Source organism: Pagrus major, chromosome 4, assembly GCF_040436345.1.
Source record: "Pagrus major chromosome 4, Pma_NU_1.0".
Lineage (NCBI taxonomy): Eukaryota > Metazoa > Chordata > Actinopteri > Spariformes > Sparidae > Pagrus > Pagrus major.
In genome coordinates, this window is record NC_133218.1 from 25,529,360 (window position 1) to 25,545,104 (window position 15,745).

The following is a 15,745-nucleotide window of genomic DNA, read 5'->3' on the forward strand; positions in this document are numbered from 1 at the left end:
ACTCTGTTTTTGTTTTTCTTTATTTATTATTGTTTTATTGTTATATACATTTTATTTAATAATTTTTTTTTTTCCATTTCTGCAGCAAAAGATTTTCACACGGTTGTATTTGTACAATAAACAAGTTGAACCCATGAGTCTAACAGGGTGTGTTACTCCTTTAACAGAAGCCCCGCCCTCTGGCTCATACGCATGCGCGGGGTAGTTCCGGGTCACATGAAAGTGTGGTTCCGGGCCCTGACAGCAGGACAGCAGCGACACTCCGGTGAGTTTCTGTTCAGTGTTTTCAGGCTGTTTGTGTCTCTGTTATGTACACACCAGTCCTCATACTGTACACCGAAGCAGATACTTTATTTCTGAGAGCTGATATCGGCTCAGTGTGTCAGAGAAATTCAGCATTTCCGGGTTTTTACCGACACAATACGGCCGTCAGCACTGTGCAGTAGGAAGCGTCTCATTGCAGCTTCAGCTGAGGACAAACTTTGTTGGTTTGTGTTTTCAACGAGCAGCTATCATGTCACGACCATCACAGCCCAAACATGCAGCTACATTTAGGCTATTTGCCTCATTAACAGAGCAGTGAAGCTCGCCAATAAACAACATTAATTCTGTTTTCAGATTTTGTAAGCAGTTAAGGTTTTGTGCAGGAAAACACATTTTAAAGATCATTGACTGATTTTTTTTAATGCCTAAACAAACTAAATGAACAATTCAATAAACTCTTTTTGTTTTCACGTCTGAATAAACAAACTGACCTTAAAGGACAACACAGTTTCATACTGTTTTACTTTGTTTACGTTTGGCGGACCCTGCCACCATTCAAACAGTGTTGTGGGGACCACATTTTCCTCTGAGAACAGCTTGATTATTCACTTATGGAAAAAACAAATAGTTGAGTTTGTATTATTACCTAATTGATATTGTAAATTAAAAAAGTTAAAGTTTGAATTTATTCTACAAAACGACATAGTGCCCCTTTAAGGAGGAAAGCAGCGCAGTTCATAAAGTTGAATTTATTATTTTAAGGCGGCAAAACGTCTGAATTTGTTATATACCTACAATTATCACTCAGGTTCTTTGGAAAGTAAGTACATTTACGCAAGTATTACTTAATTACAATCTTGATGTGCTTTTACTTTACTTAAATATTTCTATTTTATGCTACTTTATATTTCTACTCCACTGCCTTTTGGAAGCCAATAGTTTACTTAATACTTAACTACGTTTATTTGACAATAGTAGTTACTTTGCAGGTTATAATTAATAATACAAAATAGGGCTGCACAATTAATCACAAAATAATCGAAAACACAATATGACTAAGTGCAATATCCAAATCGCAAGAACTGCAATTATTTTATAAAAGTAAAATATGTCACAAAACAGTGTTTTAATGAAATTGTTTAGTGCTGCAGAGATGCTCTGGCCTACAGAGCTTGTTCTCCAGATGTAATAAAACATGTATGTTTGGCAGAGACTGGGAGAAATGCCACATCATCATGATTTAGTTTTTCAATGTCAATGAAAATTGTGATGTGAAGTTTAATCATCCATAATAATCATGAATTATATCGCAATGGCAATATCTGTCAAAATAATCACAATATAATATATAAGTAATACACTTTTTGACCATATCGTGCAGCCCTAATACAAAATATAAATGAACAAATACATTACAATGTAAAATTATGGATAAAACTACTCTACACCATATAATATATAGTGAAGTTTGCCAGCCTTAACCACCTGCAACATTACTTACACATACTGTAAACTCATCACTTACTATAATCAAAGGGATATTATACAGGCTACATTATTATATCTGAAATAAACCAACTACTTCTTGGTACTTTAAGTATCTAACTTTTTTATCGGACTTTTACTTGTAACAGAATATGTTTACAATGTTAAATTGCTACTTTTATTTAAGTCAATGATCTGAGTACTCCTTCCTCCACTGCTGACACGAGGCAGTAATTCAGTGGGAGATAATTCAATAGTGTAATCTGTCCTTCCAGATAATGAAAAATATGTCATATGGTTCGCAGTTCTCATGTCAATGTTTCCTCCACATTCATTCAGCAGTGGTGGACCACCACAGTAAAGAGCTTTACCACAACAATCGTCATGATCTAGATAAGAAAACAAAACAAAAAAGACACAAACAAACATGAGGTCCCACTACATGTAAGTAGCCCTTTAATCATGATCAAATAACTAAATGTAAACAATAGTGCTCAAATCACTCATAGCAGCAGAACCAAAACTAAGACCAACAAGACTGGATGCTGAACAAACACCAAAAATGACCCCTGCCCACACCGCTACAAAACAATTACAAAGGAGACATTGCGTGTCGGTATGGATGATCAAAATCTGTTAGTTATCTAGAATTTTATGTAATTTGTTATTTAAAATACAAAACATCTGACTGAGTGGGATAAACACTTAAACGTCGCTAATTTATATTAACTGCTGAGGCTATAAAATGTCAGAGTACCTTGAGCCTGGTGTCATCAACAAATGAAAAAAACAACTAGTTTGTAATTTACAACAATATAAGATTTTGATATCTTCACAGTTGATACACTCAAGCTACCTCTCATAAATCATTTTGTTAAACATTACTCTGGGTCTGACTGTGATCTGCTGTTTGAAGACGGTTCAACTGCTGCTCACATAAACTAGCACGAAAAACAATTTGATGTCGCTGTTTTTCTCCATACAAGATATAAATGTATTTCATAATTTACTTAAAACCATTGATTGATTGTTTTCGATTAGTTTTCTGTTGACTTATTGTTTTGTTACATTTTTGAACTCACTGATTTAACCGAGCTGACATACATATAACTAATCCTAAACTAGTGCTAATTTATAAGCATGTTTTTTATACTTTGAGCTTGTATTTACGATAAAGCCGAGGTCTTAAAGATTCCCCCAGCAAATCTGAAATGATTAGTTTAGATTTAATAAATAGTTTTAGTAATTAAGTATCTAAAGTTATCTAAAATCTCTTTATCACCTTTCTTAATCTCTTGTATGGATAAAACATTAACATCAGGCTGTTTTTCTCTCTTGTGTATTTTAACGTTCACAAACAGAGCAGCGCAGACGACTTTCATACACAGAAGCAGTGCTTAACAACAGTTTGATTTATGAGGAATAATTGATGAATGTGCTGCCATTAGCTATACACCATATATTGCCTTTCACTGCAGACTAATCAAGAAATGACCCAGAAATCCGTTCTCCTGCCCAGTGTTGTCATCTAAATCACGTGCACGCCAGCAGAGGATTAGCTCTGGGGTTAATTTGATTCTGACTGTAAATCTTATTTGTGTCATCAATTAGAAATCTCTCAATAATTACATGAAGTGTTATGAACTTATTTTTAGCACACTCCGATGGTCTAGTAAAAGGTCATACTGTCATCATCATCATCATCATCATCATCACAGATTGATCTGAATATACTGTTAGTTTTTGAAGACCGACCTCCTGCATCAGTGGTAAACAGACACAATGTTGCTTTTTGATTAAACCACATATCTCAAAATTTGGCTTGAGATAGGGCTGCATGATTAAACAAAAATGTTATCGAAATCGCAGTGTGACCAAGTGCAATATCCAAAGTGCAGGAGCTGCAGTTTCTTTGATGGGAGTAAAATCTGTCATATTGTACCGCTATGAATAAAGCATTGTGCTGATGCAGAGATTCACACCCTACAAATCATATTCATATTCCAGGTGTAAGGGAACATGCTTGTTTAGTCTCACTCATTTCGGAAATGATTATATCATTATCTGGCACAAGTGTTGTCTTTTCCTAGTTTTAAGGGCTGCATTACAGTAAAGTGGTGTTATTTTCTGAACTTACCCGACTGTTCTACTTGTTCTAACACTTGCCTTTACCCACTTATTCATTATATCAACATTACTGATGATTATTTAGCAAAAATGTAATTGTGTTAATATTTTGTGATAGTACCAACTCTACAATATTGTTGCAGTATTGGTCAAAAATATTATGATATTTTATTTTGTCACTCAATCCGTGCATTTATAAAGTCCAAGATATATATTATGTATCACTTGACATTCTTCTGAGGTCATTAAATCATTTAAAAACTCACTGGGTTATCTGAAAAATGAATTGTCACTGGTTGCAACAGTATGACATTTTCAAGGTATGATGACCATCTCAGAAAATATCTGGGTTTCATGGTATCACGGAATAGGGTAGTATTTTTTTATTATAATAGTAGTTACAGTGACCTTTAAAAGATTTTTTTGGTTGAACAAAATTATAATTTTACAAAATACAATGCCCTGTCAGATATGAAACTTGATTTAAACATGAAATACATATATTTGAACACACTAATACAGTAGAATTACTCAGAATATCTCAGATAAGCAAATTAATCAGATTTTGTACTGCGGTACAGTATACCGCTGTAACCCTACTCATAAGGCAGAAAAATTAGTCTAAATCGTCCAAATAACTTGAAAAAGATATGCCAGTGTCATTTTTAAAAATGTTATTAGAAGAGACTGTGTGTTACCAGAATCCAACTGACGTCTTTTTAGGTTGTTTATTTTGACAAACATTAAAATAATTACTCATATATGAAACCAAGACAGGCAACATTTTCCAAGCTACAACAAGAGTTTGAAATGTTGATAAGATATGCCAAGTTTGAAATATTCGAGTCTTATAAGAAGAACCTGCATGCTGTAGTAGAGTTGGAGGAAATCTCTTGTTATTCTGAGCTCTGGCCCGGCGAAGTAATCACCAGTATTTACAGTCTGCTCTGTTACCCGAGGGCACCACATCACAATGAGTTGACATTAGTAATTCAACACCACTCATGCATGTAGAGAAAAATGAAGGGTTGCAGAGCTCGGCCCCTCGGTTTAATTCACTGTGAAATGTTCTGTTTGCAGATGTTTTTGTTAAGACTCTACCTGTGCTATTAGTGCAGGTCAGATAAACACTCAACAGTCTGGTGGATTACATCAAAACAGACAATGGATCATACAGATGTGTTTTATTATCAGAGCATTTCTAACTCCTGTTGTTGTTCTGCTACAACAGGTGCAGAGGATGAGCTCAGGCCATGGGACAAGAAGAAAAGTTGGCAAGCCGCAGCATATCACCAACATGGTGGCATTTGACCCTGAAACACAGACTGAGATTCATGCTCTTTTTAGTAAAGTTAAAACCTATGTGAAACCATCCAATGGGGAGTGGAGCCTCCCTGACCCAAACGTTGCTCTCAGACACTCTGCGGAGGAACACAGCCGGCTGCAGGCCCTGAAGGCATCACTGAACGCCGTAAAGAACCAGCTCAGTGACAAGAATGTGCAGGTCTGGCATCAGCACACCAACTCCACCAATCGAGCCGGGAAGGTGATCGCTGCTGTGCGCTCTGCTGCCAACGCTGAGATCTGCACTCAGGCCTGGTGCAAGTTCTCTGAGATCCTAGGAACCTTTAATCTTCTTCCAGGGGAGGCTCTTCAAAATGGAGAGCTGAACACGATCCACCTGTGTGAAGCTCCAGGAGCCTTTATAACCGCTCTCAACCACTACGTCAAAACCAGCGAGTCCACTCGTTACTGTGACTGGAGCTGGGCCGCCAACACGCTCAACCCGTACCACGAGGCTAACGGTGGGAGCACAACGATCGCAGATGATCGGCTGATTGCTAACACGCTGCCCTGGTGGTTCTTCGGCTCAGACAACACAGGGAACATCATGAGCCAGAAGCATTTGCTAGAACTGCAGGCATTTGTGGCAAATATGCGTCGAGTTGATCTGGTGACGGCAGATGGTAGCTTTGACTGTCAGGAGAACCCAGACGAGCAGGAGGCGCTGGTGGCGTCACTGCACTACTGCGAGGTCACAGCTGCACTGCTGCTCCTGAGCCCTGGTGGCTCTTTCGTACTGAAAATGTTTACCCTGTATGAACACTCCTCTGTCTGCTTACTCTACCTGCTGAACTGCTGCTTCCGCTCTGTCAGCGTCTTCAAACCTGCCACCAGCAAGGCCGGCAACTCTGAGGTTTATGTCGTATGTCTCAACTATGACGGTAAGGAAGCTGTGAGGCCGCTGCTCTCAAAACTGATTCGTAACTACGGACCACATCTGGCTGACAGAGAGGCACTTTTCCCAAACTCACTTGTCCCGGAGTCGTTTCAGAAGCAGCATGAAGAGGTGTGCTTGTACTTCCACGCACTGCAGGTGGAGACCATCACAGAAAACCTGCGACTGTTTGAAGGAATGAGCACAGAGCAGAGGCAGCGGCTCGACAACATCAGGGACTGCACAGCTCAGGAATACCTGCAACGCTTCCAGGTAGGAACATGTCATGTAATTGAGCTTCAGAGTTCTTTATCTTTGAAACAGCCGTTGACAAAACACATTATTTCAGGTCCATTTGGTAGCTGTATGAGAGCTTTTCATCGCATCACGCATCACTTAATGGCCACAAAGGCTGCTCAAAATGTCATTAAAATCACCAAATAAAGCCAAACCATGAAGCCAAATTTATGTCAGTGATTTGTTGTATATATTCTCCATTGTCTCATTGCCTACACTTTATTATCCAAGCAAGATTTTAGAAGCTACAACTAACAGCATTTCTTCCAGAAAAAAACAAAAGAGCTTGATCGAGTGTCTCTGTCGTAGGTGAGCTTCCTTCCCCGGAGTCAATGGATCTCCCGCAACACGGTGAGTCCGGCCTGCTGCAGCGTCTCAGCGGGTCGACCTCTGGGACAGAGGAAGCAAACAGGCTCCTTCAACGAGAGGAGGGAATTGCAGACCCTGAGCTGGAGGGAGCGCATCGAGAGAGGTTGCCATGCCACTTGGATACATAGCCACCGCACAGAAGCCAGTGGGACGGGCTGCCTGCTGCAAGGACCACTGTCCGAGTGTCACCTGGACTCATGGTTTGTTATCGTCGGGGCTGCGCTGCCTGCAGTCAGAAACTCTCCATTCTGTGAAGGAGTATTGTTGAACCACTTGAATGAAGCCCTGATGGACACGGCAGTAGACTTGACTTGCCTACCCTCCTGTGATTCATGTCATGTCGCTTGCACGGCCTCCATCTTGTCAGATGTGGCGGGTCTGCGCGACTTCAGTGATGCCACCAAAAAGAAGAGGCAGTGTCTGGTGTTTGGCAGCCGCTCAGTGTGGGCCGCCTGCGAAAGCCAACTCGAGGATTTAGTCTTAATGTTTTCTGCAGAGCCTTCATTTCCTCAAAGAGGCTGTGTCACGCTGCACGACGGGGAGCCGCTTTACCAGCAGCAGCTCTTAGGTTGTGTTGTGTTTTCCCTGCAGACCCTGAACTCTGGGGATGCCCTGCTGCTGCCTGTGTTTTCTGCCCTCACCCGTGTCACGGCAACTGTTGTGCTGTGCCTGCATGCCTGTTTTAACTCGGTCACATACAGGTGTCCGCCGCCCTCAGGCGTAATCGGGACAGTGCTTGTGTGTGTTGGATTCTGCCCTGAAGCTGCTGCACGATTACTCCCTGTTCTGACTGATGTCCATAACTGCATGGGTCAGTTAAGAGGAGAGGAGGGTGAAAATGTGCCGTCTGGGAGCGACAGACAGGTGCTGCAGTTTGTTCCTATGGAGGAAATGCTCACTGGAGGACTGACTGAGTTCCTGTGGACCATGAACTCTGAAATTATGCAACAGAAGCTGCATTTGGTCATGCAGTCATAGTGCAGCAGTTTAGCATTTAACTGCCACTTCAGAAGCTGTGTTATTATGTTACAGTCTGTTTTGTTCTTGTTGAATCAGCAGACTGTTTTACTTAATGAGCTTCCAGCAGTTAGTCACTGAATAATTTCTGTCTGCTGACATTAAAAGAGTACTCTGATTTAGCATTGCTCCTAATCATTGGCAGACTCATGATGGGTAATTATAAAAGGATTGAAAGTTGTTTTTTTTTTTATCTCTACACATTCTTGTTCTTTGTCAAAACCTGTCACCTGCATCACCCACAATGCACATCACCCGCTCTGTTCGAGCACAGATTCTGGTGTGTTATGCTAGTAGCGGCTAATGTAGCGTCAAGCAGAGACAAGGAGTGAGTTTTTTTCATTTTCAACCCTCGTAGTCGTAAGACCCAGCTATTGCTGACTCAGGTGACATCACTTGAGGCGGTTTATCAGACTTCATACTGCTCCCTCTGGAGACACAAAAAACCCTTTATACAACCTTTTCACACATGCAGTAAAACTCCTCAACGCCTATAAACAGTGTAATGTGTAAAAACTGCAGACGGTGTTACACTTACTGCTGTCTTCTGCTCTTTACACATCCTTTTCAAGGCTTTTATTTATTATGGACTCTCCAGTTGATGTGATGATGTATTGGGTACAGGGTAAGAGATACCTCTGGGACATACTGTAATGATGTAGAAAAGAAAATGAATGACTTTTAAAGGTTGATCTCATACATGCAAAGTATTAAAGGACATTTGGACACTACCTTTTAGGTTAGCATACTACTGTAAGTTGTAATATTAGTTTAGACTGTAAAGCAACCATATAAAATAGTAACGAGTGTGACTGACACATCAGCATGGCCCATTTTATCTTATCGCAGATATTTTTATATCAGCGTATGTGTCAGCTGATGAGTAACAAAACATTGCCTGTTCACCAGAACATGTTTGTCACATGAAGTTAATTTTTGGAGGCCTTTTCATCAATTTTGTGATGATAGAAGTTTATTCCATGATGTATTTCACAAGAGAATGGAAGATAGATTAAAGTGCAGGTTATAGCCTGTCTTATAAAGACATTTTGAGGCTGATATTGATAGATGTGGATTTGGTTATAAAAGAATTGAGCCAAAGAAAAGCTCACTTCAATATTAAATGAATAGTTATTACATAAATAGTTACATGAATAAAGTGTGTGATATATAAATTAAACCATAATAAATAAAACTTACTTCAACTCACTCGCTTTTTTTTTTTTTTCATTTTAGCATTTCCCCATGAACTCTTGTATTTCATGCCAATTTTCATTTCATTACGTCCCTTTTCACGACTGTGGCGTCACCTTTCAGTCAGTCACACGTCTCCTGCCGCTTAAGTTCAATTCCTGCTAGCATTTTTGGCCAGTTAGCTCCCATTAGCTAGAGTAACAACAATGTCAAGAAAGAAGATATTTTAGATTATTTCACATATTGTTGGTTCATTTTTACATTCTACCCAGTCTTTTCATGTGATGATTTATTTTATATTGCCTTCTTACCAAATTTTTACATTTCAACATAGAACATTTTGGGTTTTGACAGCTAAACAGGACATTTGAGATTTTAGAGTTGAAAAGTACTCTCAAACTAAGCAATGGTGACACAGTTTCTGAAGGACAAATATGCTGATTAATCTCTGATAAGCTAAAATCAGCCCATAATATCTACCACACAGAGGGTTTCCATGCAGACATGCAGATTGTGATATCAAATAAGGTCAGCCTTTACCACTTAGGTCTCCAAAACATTATTATTATTATTTCAGTTCAAGCAAAATGTAACTGTGCTATATCCAAATCTTTTGACAACCTGCAGGCGGGAACAACACTGTCTGATGATGCAAACTTGGAGTGCATGAAAATGAAATTACTTTCAGTTCTTGATCAGCAGAACTCATCCGTGACTAAATTCACTGAGGATTTTAGGGAGGCAGAATAAACAGTCCAACCCTCAGAACCAAACCTCCTGTCAGTCACAGATGGTTTGTGTTGAAACCCACATCATAAACACCCTGGAGTTTTACCCTGAAAGTGCCTGTCGTGTTGTACAACACATTATTTATTTCATCCCAGGATGTTGGGGATCTTTTTGTCTGAGTGCCATCTTGCAGCTTATCGCCAACTTAATGTTAAGCAATTACAATTTCTCTGTTATGTGTCCAGTGAGAAAAAACTTAATATCTACATATAAAATGACAGCCTGTGTGCACTAAAGTGTTTTATATACTGCATGAGCTATTCAACGAGGGAGCTGTTTGAGAAAGACATATATTAGCTTCAATAAAGACATGCTGCATTTGTTTACTGGAAGTTTTTTGTTACCGCCTTATAATCAATATAATGCCACTGGAGTTTATTTTCTTACATTCTTACTAAAAGAATAAAAATGTACACTGACAAATGACATAAAGTCTTAAGTTTTCATTTCACTGAGACAGCAGAAAGACACTGTTTCAGAAACAAAACTACCACATGCCAGCTGTCAGGTCACACTGTTCATTTCAAACTAGAAAACAACAGAGAGATGGATGAAAACTGGATTGACAGCTTTGCTCTCCTCAGATCCTCAGCTGGAGAAAACTTTTATTGATCCAATACTTCTCTCAAGCAATTCCTGAATTCTTACAACTGATTGGACTCAAATAACTTCTGACCTGAAGGTGGTACCAGAGGAAATATTTTATATTCTGTTCAACGATCATCTGAAGACACTGCAGACTTTTCCTGTTTTATTTTGTAGGTGCTATCCTCGTATTTCTTGTTGTGACTTTACACTTCCTGTCTTTTTCCCGCCCTTCTTTCTGTGTACGCCTGTGTTTTCTTTTGTTCATTAGCCCATGTGTATTTAAACCTGTGATTTTTCCTTAAGGTACTTGTCCACAGGATCTGTTGTTTCCACGCTTCCCATTCCTTGGCTACATAAGATGCGGTGCAATGCATTCAGGTAGCAGCGCACCGTGTTGCCTGCTCCTCATTTGCACAAAGTTGAATTCTGGATACTTTATGCAAATCACAACTGTCCTGCGTCACCTGCAGTCCCATGTTTCCATGTCAGTTCCCCAGTCCTACTTTCTTCTCGTGTTTTGCCAGCATTTTGCCGTTGTTTTGTGTTCCTCAAGTTTTATTACGTCTTCCTGCCTACCTCTGTGTCTGCATTCGGGTCCTCACCACTTTGCAAACGTTAAGACGTTCTTGTGAGTTTTAGGGTGAGCTTGATACCGTAGTGGCGCATGTGGTGGGAGTGTTGTGGGACTGTTTGCTAATGTACTCATATGTATGGCGGTATTCATTCACTGCCGCACGAGAAATAGTGTGATTATATTCTGCGTATCTGCTGATGTCAGATAACTGATCCGCTGACGTCGTATCTCAGCTTCTTTACATTGTGTAACATGCATTGGTAGATTTTGTGATTGGTACAGTGCCTGCAGACGGAGCCGATGCTTGTGTTTCTATTACACAGAACTCTTCGTATCTGAACGAGGAGAAGAAGCCATGCAGAATCTCCTGCAGCATGCCTTCACTTGCAGCACCTGCTAATGACAAACTGACCAGATGTTGGATGTTTAGATGAAAATGATCCAGCCTGCAGGCGGTTCACAAGGAGGTCACAGACAACGATCTATCTGTGTTAGTGAGGTAATAATAAAACTCACCAGTATTAACATTAACCCTGCATACCAACAGTAATCACTGTTACAGAGTGTTTGGTGAGTAACCCATGACCCTCCTCCCCCTGAAATCTTCTGGTGTCCCTGCCCACCTTATCCATCAGGACAGATAACTCCATAAAGAGGTGGTCCTGTCTGCTCGTGAACTTGCAGAGAGCAGGATACTGGAGACAGCTTTTACCACCAAACAGGCCGAGTGAAGAAAAACGTTTGAAGTTAAGAAAGAGGCAAAGAAGAGCTGCCTCATTGTGCAGGTGTGGTGAAGAAGAGAGGAGGGAGGGGATTGCTAAGTGCTAAACGGACAGGAGGATAATTGAAACGACAATGCTTAAGGCAGCTGTAAGCCACAAACTTATCAATCACTCCTCATTCCATTTCCTTTGTCGTCATCTTTTCGTCTTTGGTACAGTACAGATATAGGTTAATATTGTGGGTCACCCCCTCATTACACCAAAATAAAGGTTACTTGGAGGGTTTTCATTCGCCAGTTTAATACCTCTGGAGTTTCTGCTTTTGTGGTTTTTGTGGATTACAGTTGAAAAGTGGATCAGAGAGTAAATCAGTAAGTCATCGTCCACTAATCCTTCTCCCTGTTTGTCTGACTCCAGTGACACCACCGCCCACAAAAACAATTCAAATCCGACAGATTCATACAATTTGAAGATTTGGGAGATTTTATATTATTATTATTATTATTATTATTATTATTATTTAATCATTCTTTACATGCAAAACAGTAAGATAAAGCATATGACTGCTGTGTACAGTACTTTAAAATGGTGAGGTGTGATAAGAAGAAATTGTGTGTGTGAGACAGAGTGCGTGATTGGGTTGTATTGTGCGCCAGGAATTTAATCTGTCCTCAGTGCATTATTCTTCTGTCACCAATCTGTCCTCTCCAAATACTGAACGAGCACACACACACACACACACACACACACACACACACACACACACACACACACACACACACACACACACACACCCATCCACACACTGATGCTGACTACAGTCCAATCCGTGTGGATGATCAGATGGTGAACTTGTGAACTCTTTTATGAACTCATCAATCTATTCACCTTTTCCATCTTGACATAGTTTTAAGGTTAATTTAGTGTTTCACAAAAGGCTTTCAAACTTAAAAGCACATCCTTGAAGATATTGCTGATGTGTGCACAAAGAAAAAAAAAAAATTCAACATTATATATACAACTACATGTGCTGATAATTTGTAGAGCAATCTGTATCCATTGACAGAACAAGAAGAAGAAGAATATCAGAGGTAGTTAAAGCTCTTCAGGTGGTGAACATGGTGAAAAGAAAGACAATAATCAATCAGATGCATGTTGACAATATTGAACTTTCGGTGTAAATGTGACAAAATCCAGTAATGCTCATTTCTTGGCAGATATAAATGTTGAATCTGTGAGTGTTTTTTGTTTTCACATCACTGCTTAGCGGAGAGTCGCCACTTGCTTGTCGGTCTACAGAGAAAAGATGTTGACAGATCAGGTGAAGTGAAACTCTCATTATGTAACAAAAATAAGGCAGCAGGAATAAATTTGTGAGAGACGAGAGGAGGAGATGCGTTCCCAGCAGAGCAGGATGTGTTCAGCGGAGGAATTCAGCTCCGTCAGTCAATTGTTACTCTGCGATCTCACTTTCAGAGAAGTTCTCTTGCTTGTTAGTCTCATTTTGAATCAACAATGTGAGAGGACTTTCAGCAAAGAAATATTTATTCCTGAAAACATCCTCAGTATCGCAAAATATCTTTCCAACTTCTTGTTTTTCTGTGTGTGCATTGTTTGCACAGCTCGGTCCTGATGATTAATCTCTTTCCTGCTTCAGGATTCTTAAAACTAATCAAGTGTTTGCTCTCAGGTCTCAGTAAATCAGGGTTTCAGGCTGTCAAGCAACACCAAGCAGGTCAAGTGTCAAGTCCTCGTTTTTGGGACATGAGTCAACCGTTAAAGGAATAGTTCTACATTTTGGCAAAATACACTTGTTCACAGAGTTAGAGGATTAATATCAATTTCATATCTGTACTAAGCGTTAGCGCAGAGCTACTTGGCTTAGCTAAGCTAAAGATTATAAACATGAGGAAACATATTTTCACTTTTGTGTGAAACCTCGCTCTGTACCAGCATCTCTAAAACTCAATGCTTAACATGTCATATCTTTATTGTTTAACCTGTACAAACAATATTTTGCCATTTAATTCAATATTTTTTTCTTGTTTTTCTCCCCAATCTTTATGCTTAGCTAACTAGTTGTTGGCTCCAGTTACATATTTACTAGACTCACTCGAGAGTGATATCACTCTTCTCATCTAACTCTCACCAAAAAAGTGAAAACCTTTTTTTCCGTGACCTATTGCTTTAAGTCAAAGTCATGTGTGACAACTATGAACACTGCATTTCCAAAAGACTCTTTATACTGTGATTGAGGAAAGTTTGTTTGGTTTGTCAGATCACAGCTGTCTGTCTTCATCTAACTTCATCGGTTTCCCTTCATGTTATCTGGTCAGTGAATGACATTGTTACTGCCAAAGCAGATGCTCCACCAGATGCTGCGTCGGCTCTACAGCAGAGAAGAAGAGACAGTTAAAGTCGGTCCTCTTCCTGTTTTAGCTGTTCACTCCATGGCCAGCCTGTCCTCATCAGAAAAAACACCAAATAGGCTCCTGAAAGCAGCTTTTTAAGATCCATACTTACGTTTCTAGATAGGCGGCGACCTCTGGTGGCTTTTGTTATTATTACAGCTACAAAGGAGGACGTCAGGTGAAGTAGTATTAAGAGCGGCAAAGTCTGCGTAGGGAGGAGGTCGAGGATGGACGGACAGGTTAAACAAGCATAGGACTTTCACGAGAAGACCACTGTTCTCCTCCGCTGTAACAACAAAAGACTGGTGAGTTATTTAAACTAACTAATGTAGTAAATTGACATCACGCACGTAACTTAACTGAACTTATGATCAAGTAACATAGTTATTTTAAACCAAACCTAACCAAGTTTTAGTGCCTAAACCTAACCAAACTGCGAGGGCACGACAAAGGCCCGGTTCGGCTACCGCTCGTGCGCTGGTCATTGTGTTTGGTTGTCTTGTGTCTGGTCACTGGGTCATTGGGAACGGTGAGATATGTTGTTTTGGGAGCCACTGGCAATGGACCTATTCAAATGAGGATGTGGTGGATGTGCCATGGCTTGGGTGGTATATTAGTCTAACCAAACTGCGAGCGTATGACGAAGGTCTTGTCTGTTTATTTATTGGCAAATCATACCCAAAGCCTATATATACATGTATATATATATATATATATATGTATATATATATATATATATATATATATGTATATATATGTATATATATATGTATATATATATGTATATATATATGTATATATATATATGTATGTATATATATATATATATATATATATGTATATATATATGTATATATATATATAAAGCGGCACATAGAATAAACCACCTTATACATGATGGTCTTACTTTTCTGGAGTCATTATATCACAACAGAAAATGAAATATAAATGGTAGATACATGAGGAGCTTTTAAGTATGTTTTTGAAGGAGTTGAGTGTGAGTGATACAGGATGGATGGTTCAGGCTGACAGTAATGTTTCAGCTCCAACGCGATGAGGAACAGAGTAGAAATAAACACACCACTAAGCAATCACAGCAAACATCTGCTCTCTGTCACAGTGACACTGCAGCGATGCAAACGAGTCGCTTTCTCTCCTCCCGCAGCTGTTGTCTGACAACAAACCCTCTTTGTCCCTCTCACAGACGAAAGATGGATCATCTATAAACAGACAGAAGATGGATCAATCTCTGAATTACAGAAGCAGATATGAGCGTATGTCACATCTGGCAGCGTAGACACAAAAACAATACTTTTACAGTGTAACAGGGATATAACAAATATGAGAGAGCGCATTTTAATTTGTGTTAACAGCCCTGGAGAGCGGCTGGTGAAGTTACTGTCATGGCTGAGGGGTTTTAAAATTTACTGCCCAAAGCAAAGCCTTCTGAGCTCAGCTGAACAGTTGCTGATAGTGAGGAAGCTCAGCTATTTTCTGCAGTATGAGAGGAAAAAGGAAAAGACTAAGAGGACCATAGATAAGGAGAGTAGAACTGTTAAGATGTAATCCAGCCAGACTGTTGACTTGAAATTGTATCAAATAAGATCAAAGTATTCTAAACTGTGACGACTGCAGATAAAATATATACTGCGCGATATATTCTTATAATAATCCTCGAGCCCTTACTGAA

At 39.6% G+C, this 15,745-nt stretch overlaps 1 protein-coding gene across 1 annotated transcript; it reads left to right on the top strand.

The window, feature by feature from the left end:
- The first annotated feature begins 216 nt into the window (after nt 1-216).
- On the top strand, nt 217-7,895 carry cmtr2 (cap methyltransferase 2). The gene is made up of 3 exons (XM_073465187.1): nt 217-265; nt 5,108-6,367; nt 6,701-7,895. The coding sequence occupies exons 2-3, from the start codon at nt 5,117-5,119 to the stop codon at nt 7,736-7,738; spliced, it is 2,289 nt and encodes a 762-aa protein (XP_073321288.1). The 5' UTR covers nt 217-265; nt 5,108-5,116; the 3' UTR covers nt 7,739-7,895.
- Nucleotides 7,896-15,745: the final 7,850 nt, after the last annotated feature.